The 11,510-nt window shown below is 38.3% G+C and overlaps 1 protein-coding gene across 4 annotated transcripts in view; it reads left to right on the plus strand.

Moving 5' to 3' along the window:
- The window catches only part of srl (sarcalumenin), a 30,033-nt gene extending 24,044 nt beyond the window's left edge, over positions 1 to 5,989 (plus strand). For all 4 annotated transcript variants that reach the window (XM_051885277.1, XM_051885279.1, XM_051885294.1 and 1 more), the window contains 3 exons: positions 2,793 to 2,909; positions 3,005 to 3,238; positions 4,264 to 5,989. In XM_051885277.1, the coding sequence (XP_051741237.1) occupies positions 2,793 to 2,909; positions 3,005 to 3,238; positions 4,264 to 5,075 (1,163 nt within the window). In that variant the 3' untranslated portion in view covers positions 5,076 to 5,989. The remainder of the gene's footprint in view (positions 1 to 2,792; positions 2,910 to 3,004; positions 3,239 to 4,263) is intronic.
- Positions 5,990 to 11,510: the final 5,521 nt, after the last annotated feature.

Below are 11,510 nucleotides of genomic sequence, written 5' to 3' on the forward strand. Positions count from 1 at the left end.
AAGAACTCTTATTCTGTCCTCACAAAAGAGTGAAACGGCCTTCATTCCTTCATCTGGGCTCTTAAATGTGCATTCATTAGATATTTTCTTACAAAAAAAAGATGAAAACAGATGAAAGTGAAAGTGATGGTGGGGGGGGGCATCATTTGTATGATTATGGTACATGGCAGTTTTTGCTGTTGGATTCAAAATGCTGACAGTGACTTTTCATTTTACAAATCGCAGTTGAGATTCATTGATTTATTAAAGGGTTAGTTCACCCAAAAATAAAATTTCTGTCATTAATTTCTCACCCTCATGCCGTTCCACACCCATAAGACCTTTGTTAGTCTTCGGAACACAAGTTAAGATATTTTTGATGAAATCCAAGGATATCTGATCCACACATAGACAGCAACATCATTTTACCTTTTGAGATCCAGTTAGGTAGTAAAAGCATTGTTAAAATAGTCAACGTGACTACAGTGGTTCAACCTTAATGTTATGAAGCGACGAGAATACTTTTTGTGTGCAAAAACAAAACAAAAATAATGACTTTATTCAACAATTTGAACTGTTGTCATACACAGTTGACGTAGTGAACACAGTGCAGAGCTTCCGTGTTTGGCCGGCTCCTGTGTACGAGTCTATAGAGAAGAAATGTTTAATAAAGTTGTTACTTTTGTTTTGGTTTTGCACACAAAAAGTATTCTTGTTGCTTCATAACATTAAGGTTGAACCACTGTAGTTACGTTGAGTACTGTAATGTCTTTACTACCTTTCTGGACCTCAAGAGGTGCAATGACGTTGCTGCCTATGTGTGGTTCAGAAACCCTCGAATTTCATTAAAAAAAATAATTTGTGTTCCGAAGATGAACGAAGGTCTTACAGGTTTGGAACGACATGAGGGTGAGTAATTAATGACAGACATTTCATTTTTGGGTGAACTAACCCTTTAAATATTTTGTTGACAACTATTAACAAAGTTGCTGATAACAAAACCATATGTTATTTATCATGTAAATGTGTAGTATTAATTTGCATTTCCATATTTAATGAGACCTGATTTGGATAATTCAAGCATTTAAATAGATGAAGTCTCAAACAAATGTTTTTTTGTCAATTTTTCATCAAAAAAGAAATTGCATTCACATGCAAGTTTAAAATTACTTGATTAAGCAGCAGAACTGTTTTCAAAAATGTTTCTTGAGCAGCAAATAATCATATCAGAATGATTTCTGAAGAATCATGTGACATTGAAGACTGTAATGATGAGTAATGATGCTGAAAATTCAGCTTTGATCACAGGAATAAATTACAACCTTAGCCTTTAGTCAGAGTAGACAGCATGTTTAATTTGATGCTAATGAAAATGAGCCAGTGAGGGATAGAAATAGGCAATCTGTCTAATATGTTTTTGACTGAAGATGGAATGAGCAACTTTGTGATTCTGAGTGAAAATCTTATAAATTAGATTCATTAGATAACTAGTAGGAAGGTTTTTGATTAAAGGTACAGGGTTCAACAAACACATTCCTACATAAAGGTTTGGCACACATGCGTTCACACAACAATTTAAAGACTTTTTTTGGGGGGTCCTTAATGATTTTGATTCACTTGCACTGAACAATGCTGCATGGCGCATTCATCACTCTTAACGCTTGCTGTTTCTGCTGCACACAATGCACACTGACTTTTTCACGAATGTGCACCCAAGTGTGATGGTAGTTTACTTTCCGAGGTGTAAAGTCAAAGAGAAACATCCAAAAGAAATGAAACCCAATTACCCAGCAACATGAATTAAGGTTCTGTGGTTCCAAAAGGGGGTTTTCACAGCGATTTTTGGTTCCCCAAAGAACCTTTCTGTGAAAAGTTATTTTTAAAAATCTAAAGAAACTTTTTTCACTATTAAAGGATTAGTTCACTTCGGAATTAAAATTTCCTGATAATTTACTCACCCCCATGTCATGCAAGATGTTTATGTCTTTCTTTCTTCAGTTGAAATTAAAAGAAATTAAGGGTTTTGAGGAAAACATTCCAGGATTTTTCTCCATACAGTGGACTTCGCTGGGGTACAACGGATTGAAGATCCAAATTGCATGACCCTACATGATCCCTGACGAGGAATAAAGGTCTTATCTAGCAAAACATTCTGTCATTTTCTAAATAAAAATAAATAAAAATGTATATACTTTTTAACCACAAATGCTCGTCTTGCAAAAACTAGCTCTGCTATGCGCCACGCATGACAATCACGTTGGAAAGGTCACATGTGACGTAGACAGAAGATCCAGTGTCTACAAAGCAAACGTGCAAAGACTAAGTCAAACAACTTTTTACAAATAAAGGTAAAACAACAATGTTGGACGATTTTGAAGTTGGAGGAGAAAATGAGATGGAGTTTTTCACCCTACCTCGGTACTTCCGCCTACATCAAGCATGACCTTTCCAGCTTGATTATGTAATGCGTGGCACATCGCAGAGCAGTGCAAGATGAGCATTTGTGGTTAAAAAGTATATACATTTTTATTTTTTTTAGAAAATGACTGATTGTTTTGCTAGATAAGACCCTTATTCCTCTGCTGAAGTAAACTAATCCTTTAAGAACCTTTTCTGCAATGGAAAGGTTCCATAGATGTTAAAGGTTCTTTATGGAATCATCAATGGCAATAAAGAACCTTTATTTTTAAGAGTGTTTACTTATTGTGATTACTTTTTGCTTTCATTCATGACAGAATTTGAATTGTGGTTCTTGGTCTCAGATTTTATTTTTTATTCTAAACTCCATTGTTCTCCAACTCTCTCTCAAACAGATGGAGAAATCACCTCCAAACCCATGGTACTGTTCCTTGGACCCTGGAGCGTGGGCAAGTCCTCCATGGTCAACTATCTGTTGGGTCTTCAGGACACCCCATACCAGCTGTACACAGGTAAGCTACTGTCTGTGCTTCATGTCAAGTGGTTTTTGCCGATATACTGTTTTATTACAAATTTGCATCATCAACATCATCTTGCATTGGTCCAGGTGCTGAGCCCACTACCTCAGAGTTTACCGTCATCATGCACGGCGAGAAGATCCGCACCGTGGAGGGCATCGTCATGGCTGCCGACAGCTCTCGCTCCTTCTCCCCGCTGGAGAAGTTTGGCCAGAACTTTTTGGAGAAGCTGGTTGGCATCGAGATGCCCCACAAGCTCCTGGAGAGGGTCACTTTCGTGGACACACCTGGAATCATTGAGAACCGCAAGCAGCAGGAGAGAGGTACGAGTCTACTCCAGCGTCTCCGTTGATTCCTGTTATTTCAGGGTTCCTACAGGTCTTTAACTCAAATGTAAGGTCATAAAAATTCTTACATATATTAAAGGGTTAGTTCACCCCAAAATGAAATTGCTGTCATTAATTACTCACCCTCATGTCGTTCCAAACCCGTAAGACTTCCGTTTATTTTCGGAACACAAATGAAGATCTTTTTGATGAAATCTAAGAGCTTTCTGTCGCTCCATTGACAGTCTACGCAACCAGTTTGACACTTCAAAAAGTTTATAAAAAGATTGTAAAACTAATCCATATGAATCGAGCAGTTTAGTCCAAATTTTTTTTGAAGAGACTCGATCACTTTATATGATGAAAAGATTTAATTTAGGCTTTTATTCACACATAAACATTAATCAGCGAAGATAAGCAGAAGCTCAACCGAACCTGCTTGACAGGTGAGAACAAACCTCCCAGAAGCTCAAACGTGCTGTGCAACACGAGAATAAACCTCACTGTTTCTCGCATGTCAAGAAAACATGCTTTTGCTTTTGTTTACCACAACTGACGTGTGTGTTGATAAATGTTTATATGTGAATAAAAGCCTAAATTCTGTTCATTGTATAAAGCGATCGAGTCTCTTCAGGAAATTTCGACTAAACCGCTAAGTTCATATGGATTAGTTTTCCGATCTCTTTTTGAACTTTTCGAAGCATCAAAGTGGTAGTTATGTAGCTGTCAATGGAGGGACAGAAAGCTCTCAGATTTCATCAAAAAGATCTTCATTTGTGTTCCGAAAATGAACAAAAGTCTTACAGGTGTGGAACGACATAAGGGAGAGTAATTAATGACAGAATTTTCATTTTGGGTGAACTAACCCTTTAAGTCCTCAATGAATGTTTTTGTTATTTGTACAAGTCTTAAAAACCTGTACAAATTTTGATTTTAAAAACCCTATAGATAGATACCCTATATTTAGCATTTTAATCTATGAATCAAAATTAATTTTTCAATATTTCTTCTCTTGCTTCAAGGTTACCCATTCAATGACGTGTGCCAGTGGTTTATTGATCGCGCAGACCTCATTTTCGTGGTTTTCGATCCCACCAAGCTAGACGTTGGTCTCGAATTGGAGATGCTCTTCCGGCAGCTGAAAGGTCGGGAGTCCCAGATCCGTATCATCCTCAATAAGGCCGACAGCTTGGCGACCCAGGACCTCATGCGTGTCTATGGTGCTCTGTTCTGGAGTCTGGCGCCCCTCATTAACGTGACCGAACCTCCGCGTGTCTACGTCAGCTCTTTCTGGCCCTACGAGTATGCACCGGACACCAGCCGTGAGCTCTTCAAACGCGAAGAAATATCCTTGCTGGAAGACCTGAACCAGGTGATCGAAAACCGTCTGGAGAACAAAATCGCCTTCATCCGCCAGCACGGCATCCGCGTTCGCATTCACGCCCTCCTGGTGGACCGCTACGTGCAGACCTTCAAGGAAAAGATGAGCTTCTTCAGCGACCCCGAGCTGGTTTTCAAGGAGATCGTGGACGACCCCGACAAGTTCTACATTTTCAAGTCCATCCTGGCCAAAACCAACGTCAGCAAGTTCGACCTGCCCAACCGAGATGCTTACCGCGACTTCTTTGGGATCAACCCGGTGAGCAGCTTCAAGCAGCTGTCCGCCCAGTGCTCCTACATGGGTGGTTGCCTGCTGGAGAAGATCGAGCGTGCCATCACCCAGGAACTGCCTACCCTGCTCGGCAGCATCAACTCCGGCAAGAACCCGACCCTGTCCTCCTGTGAGGCCACCGGTTGTGGGGAAAAGCCCAAGAACCGCTACCGGCGAAACTGATAGAAGAAAACCAGGCGGGAGGGAGACCGAGGAGGAGGACGAGAGAAAGAAAGGAGGGACGTGGAGCGAACAAACCGTGGAGGAGCAGTGGAGCTAATCCTGTTCCTGCCGCGGGTCCGTTTCGAGTCAATGGAGACGGATCTCACAGGACTTTTTTTTGCGTGAAGAGGTTGTGTGTGGGGGCGTTTGAGGGCAGGGGACTCTGGGAATTGGGTGGAGGGAGGTTCTTGTGAAGTCTTGAGGCGGAGTTTCTTGTGAATGCGAGGAGAGCGCGCCAAAATAACTCTCCTCTTTCCGCACTACTTTTATAAACTGTCTGCAGTTTTGGAGGGAAAATGTGTACTCATGGAAAAAAGCAAATGGCTGACACACTTAAAAAATGTAAAAAATAGCAAAAATAAAATAACCTGAGACTGAAAATGGGTATCAGCTGCTTGAATGTGAACCACAAAGCAACAGTGATGAAACAAGAAAATTGTCATACTGATGATTTTACAGTCAGTTCCCTGGTCATGCATTTTTTCACTGTCTTTTGGGTTGATTTGCTCACCTTTTATAGGTTAGTGACTATGGATGATTATTTCTCTCTCCTGAGATATTGATAAGCTACTAGCATTTTTACATTGCATGTAATGATACAGAGGGGTTTGGTTTCTCTCACATTTCCACTTATCCACTTTGTATACCACAATAAAAACCAATCTATTTCAAATTCCACAACTAATAGCCAGGTCTTATGTAACGGTTGGGGTTTTGTGTGGAAACATTCACATTGATCTAGATATCTAGATAGAAATTACCTCAGAAAGCTGCATTTTTATAAGCTTTAAGCTTTTTTGAATCCAATGATGTATGGCAGTCAACAGTGCAGTTCTGTGGGAGAGACAAAACTGCAATAAAGTGTTATTAACCAAGCTGTCTGTTTTTTGGGAGTTGGGTCGTAAGGGTTAATAGACTCGGATCTCTCAAAGATATGGGACTAGCCCTGTTAAATATCAAGGTCACTTTTTCCACCTACAAAAATAGACACGAGATGAACCCTGGTGTCACTACTATCAGAGACTTAACCGAAGGTAAGTGCTGAAAGATGCTCAAGTTGTCTGTATCTTTTAGCAGGTGTGTTTTCTGAGACAGGTGGGAGATCATGGGAGGTCGTCATAAATGCAGAAAGCCCATGAAACATGTAGAGGATGTGTAAATTGCTCAATCCCTGAACATTATTTTATTCTAACAGGTGGTTTGTTTCAGAGGGGGCGAAATAGACCTAAGTGATGTTTATAAGTTTGACCCTAAAGGTGCGGTCACGTTACATCAATAGTGTAGCGATTTATGGAGCACTGCTCACACATAAGTCGCTTTTAAAGCAGTTCTGTTGGTCAGCGCGGCGAATTCGCGTAACTGATTTGAACATGAGCGAAATTTGCCGTGCGGAACTTTTCCGCCCTCACGCAAAACTTCCCGCTTCCTATTGAAATGACTGTAATTCGCCAGCGAAATTTTGCAAAACAACGCATATTAAGTATTAATCTACTGCTCGCAACACTTCCTGCACCGTTTGTGAAACACTTACCTCAGCAAGTGCATAGTAACTATGCTATGCTATGGTGCTCTGGCACAACACCATAGCAACTTTTTCATGGGCACACGCCCCTCACATGTTCTTTAGATTATTTAATCTTGCCACGCTCTCAGATATCTTGAAACTACTGAAGGGAAATTAAAGTCTTTTAACACTCCTAATTAGCCGTGAGTGAGTGTCCATGTGTTGAAGTTACAGTAGTCGTCCACTAGAGTGAGCACATAATGTGAAGGTATTGCATCACATTAATGTGAGGACGAAAGCACAAAACAACAGAAATGACACTCCCATGTAATGCTGAGGTGAAGATTATTGTGCAAACAGTTCTTAGCAACTTAAAGTGAATAAAATATGAAAAAAAGAGTTCAAACATTATGTTCATGGCAGTTTATGTTTACATAAACACAACAGCTGAAAATGAACACGATTGACATTGTGATTAAAACCTCAACCATATGATGCAGTGGAGAGATTCTATAATTATGTATGAGGATAAGTCAACAAAAAATCTAAACTGACCCCGTTTATAACATTTCTGTTATTTTTTCCCCTACCAAATGTGATAATCATTTTGGCAAAGTGGTCAATGTTTGAGTAGCATCTAATATTGCAATGTTTGGCTAGTTAGCATGGTCTCTAGTTAGCCCCTGTAGCAAGATACCATTACTATAATGCTAACAAGCTTTCTCCATTATGGACCTCATTAGTTTGTGAAGGTGAGGAAATTCATATTGTTAACCAATATACAAATAGCGATTTAGGCATTGTTTTACAGTATTGTTATGCAGCCTTTCTGGAATAAATACTGATAAATGAACACAGTCATTTAGTGGTTAATGTTAATTTAAAGGATTAGTTCACTTCAGAATTAAAATTTCCTGTACTTACCCCCATGTCATCCAAGATGTTTATGTCGTTCTTTCCTCAGTCAAAAAAAAAGAAAAAAAAAAAAGAAGGTTTTTGAGGAAAACATTCCAGGATTTTTCTCCATATAATGGACTTCAACAGTTACCAATGGGTTGAAAGTCCAAATTGCAGTTTCAATGCAGCTTCAAAGGGCTCTACACAATCCCAGCCGAATAAGGGTCTTGTCTAAAGAAACGATCGGTCATTTTCTAAAAAAAATAAACATTTATATACTTTTTAACCACAAATGCTCATCTTGCACTCCTCTGCGATGCACCACGCATTACGTAATCATGTAAGAAAGGTCACGCATGACGTAGGCGGAAGTATCGAGCAACTGTCTACAAAGCAAATGTGCAAAAACGGCCTTGATAACTCCAAAAATGAGATGGAGTTTTTTGCCTACCGCAGTACTTCCGCATGAGCTTTCTGACATGATTACGTAATGTGTGGCGCATCGCAGAGCAGTGCAAGACAAGCATTTGTGGTTAAAAAGTATATCAATTTTTATTTTATTTTAGGAAATGGCAGATCGTTTCGCTAGATAAGACCCTTATTCCTCGTCTGGGATCGTGTAGAGCCCTTTGAAGCTGTACTGAAATGGCAATTTGGACCTTCAACCCCCTGGTAGCCATTGAAGTCCACTATATGGAGAAAAATCCTGAAATGTTTTCCTCAAAAACCTTCATTTCTTTTCAACTAAAGAAAGAAAGACATCTTGGATGACATGGGGGTGAGTAAATTATCAGGAAATTTTAATTCTGATGTGAACTAATTCTTTAATGAAAGTTACTAATATGGCACTAATAGCAAAAACAAAAGCTTTAGATGTTTATTCCTGAAACTCAAACAGTAGAGAATGGTGCTAGCAAGGTCATGGGAATCATTTTGGATGAAAGCATCTACCAAATGCATAAATGAAAATTTGAAAATGAAGTAGTTTTTCACAATCCTGCATCATTCCTGTAGCTCAAACAGTAGCATATGGTAGTAGCCAAGGTCATGGATTTGATTCCCAGGGAATGCAAAGGATGATTTTGAATGCGCTGTAAAATGCTTTGGAAAAAAGCGTCTACCAAATGAATAAAAATAAATCCACTGCAACTCACTTTCAGCTTCATTTTGATATGAAACACACACTTTACAGCACCACATCAATTCTTGATGGATAATATCAAGTACCATCTGGCATGAATATTCTGTTTCAGTCTGAAATATGTCACATTACTGAAGTAAATTGGATTGATGATGCCTTTCATGTTGTTTTTAATGAACCGATTTTATTCAAGAACTTTTCCTCGTTGTATTCCTGTATCTATGTTATTCTGTTTAATGCATTGAATAGAAGACATACTGTAACAGATCATTTTGCAGCACTGCTCGAGAAACAAATGTGCAATATGGCCATCGCATTCAATAACAGAATGAAGCCAGCGTCCCGTCGCCAAATGTTATTAATCTTAATGAGTTGATAATGGGGTCTGCGTGCCTGTGTGAAGACACAGTCCAGTGATCACATATTTCAAAACAGACTGTGCTATATTCCCCCCAGAGCAAGGGAAGCCCCCACAACATTAGGACCGCCTCTGAAAGTGTGTTAAGTCACACTCACACATATACACATTTCAGATCGCAGGCTGAAGTTTGCCTTGCACTCAGATGTGATTGGAGAACAGGTCTGGAAGCTGCATTGCAGCAGCTCGGGGTCGGTCGTGACTCCAACTCAAAGGGAGGTGTGCAAGTGCACTGTAACAGGGGACTGTGTAATATGTTCAAAGGGAATGATGTTTCTCAAGATTTCAATCATTGTGAATGAATCTCAGTAACTGAAAGATAGAAACTGATGTTTTATTGGGGGAATCTCACAAATAGATGTCTGGGTCACATTTCACCCCATAATCAAAATAAAACAAATGATATTTTGGTACATTAAGTCTATTTTAAAAAAAACATTTTTTTGTTTTGTACAGTGATATTAATTTTATTAAATTTTTCCCCCAATGGTGACAGTCGTTTCTGCAATGCAGTCATTTTTATTGTATTTTTTTATTAAAATTAGTAAAATTGTGAAGTATATGGATCAATGACGTGACAGGTCATTTTTTTGTCCAAAGGCCTTAATAAAAAAACCAAACAAAAAAAAACAAAACAAAGATATGACATCCAAAGGATGTAAGGTAGTACAACTAGATCTCTTTTACTGAATCCAAAAGGTTTTAATTTTATTTTGCTACATATAAAGGTATTTTAAAGATTTTGAAGTGTCAAAAGGTCATTCGGTTTAACCATCCAAATGCCAATACAGCCATTTCATTTGTGACTAAAATATTAATAAATGTATATACTTTTTTATTCTGACATGATTTTATAACATCATATATCAACATAGTGCAAAATGGTATTAAAATTATTTGTAGAAGTCATTGCTTTGTTATAAGAAAGAATGTCTGGAAAAATGAATTTCATTGATGTCATTCGGAGTAACCAATATAAAGAGACCATTTTGGATCAAGTCATGTGGTCAATATCATGTGACAGGATGTGACATCATTCAGACACCTACAAAGGATCACATGGTCATGAAGCAAAGTAACTAACTCTCTTTTAACTATTTGAAAAATTCATGTTTTCACTTGCTCATACGCATGTCCCGAAACATCAGGTCATTCGGTGCAACTGCTATAAAACATGGAAATGTTGTAATATTTTAAAAACCTGTACTAAACATAAAATGTTTGCTTGTTCTTTTGCTAGATAGCTAGCAAGCTAACTAACTAACTAGCTAGATATCAGTCTGTTAGCATTGTTTGAATATATCATCATTCGGTATGACCAAACGTGTCATTCGGTAAAACCGAAATTTTGGTTAAACCGAATGACTTTTTTGGTGACATATTTTGTCCATCTTGTAAAAAATGACAAAAGCAGCGTTAATTGATTATAAAAACCACATAATCTCATTCTTAACACTTAATAAAACTATATCTTCATTATGTTTTTTTTTTTTTTTTTTTACACTTTTAAAAACCTTATTCATCAATGACCCATATATATATATATAATACACCACAATTTAATAATGGTTCTAAATTATGTTCCTTCATTTTCTTCTCGGAAAATATTTAATTTTTTCCTGTGGATTTTGGGATGAAATATAACAACCTGGACATGTTCTTAAGAGTCTTAAGAATTCCATGACACTCTTTACTTTTCCAAAGAGTTTTTTTCCAGAGTATAATTTACACTACTAAGAAGGATCAGTGTACTTTTGTAAGAAACCTGCACGACCCTCGAGCTCAGGCCCGGTCTAGGGGCACACACAGCTGCGGTTCTTCAAGGGAATTCCTTTGAAATAGTCTTCCGAAGGTTTTTAAGCATCTTAGCCTCACGCTGACTTCCAAAACAACATAATCACTTTGATTCAGCCACAGTTACTGCTGCGTGTTGTGAGCACAACACGGAAACCGAGCAAAGAGACTCTATTAATTAAAATGTGGATTAAAGACTTATGGTTTATTTTTGGGAATAATTTCATAAACTGGGATCAACATTTAATTACAAAATTGGTGGATTTGGTGAGTGTTACGGAAAACATTCTGGAAAATGTTAGTAAACCATTTGGCCCCAAAGAGCTGACCTGAAAAGGTCAATCAATCTATCTATCTATCTATCTATCTATCTATCTATCTATCTATCTATCTATCTATCTATTGTCTGTCTTTCTGTCTATCAAATAAATAATGAAAAGCAACAAACACAGACATATAAGATATAAAATTTGTTTATACCTAGAGGTGTTAACGCTAAATTGGTCTGGATGATTTCATATTGCTCTCCATATGACAGCTGTGTCTCCCCCTGCATTACACGTCACAATGATTGGAACCCCCACCCTTTCTTTTGACAGCTCTCGGTGACGCGCGTCAGCGTTGGGGACGCGCTCGGACGCG

This window comes from Ctenopharyngodon idella, chromosome 3 (assembly GCF_019924925.1).
Source record: "Ctenopharyngodon idella isolate HZGC_01 chromosome 3, HZGC01, whole genome shotgun sequence".
Taxonomy (NCBI): domain Eukaryota; kingdom Metazoa; phylum Chordata; class Actinopteri; order Cypriniformes; family Xenocyprididae; genus Ctenopharyngodon; species Ctenopharyngodon idella.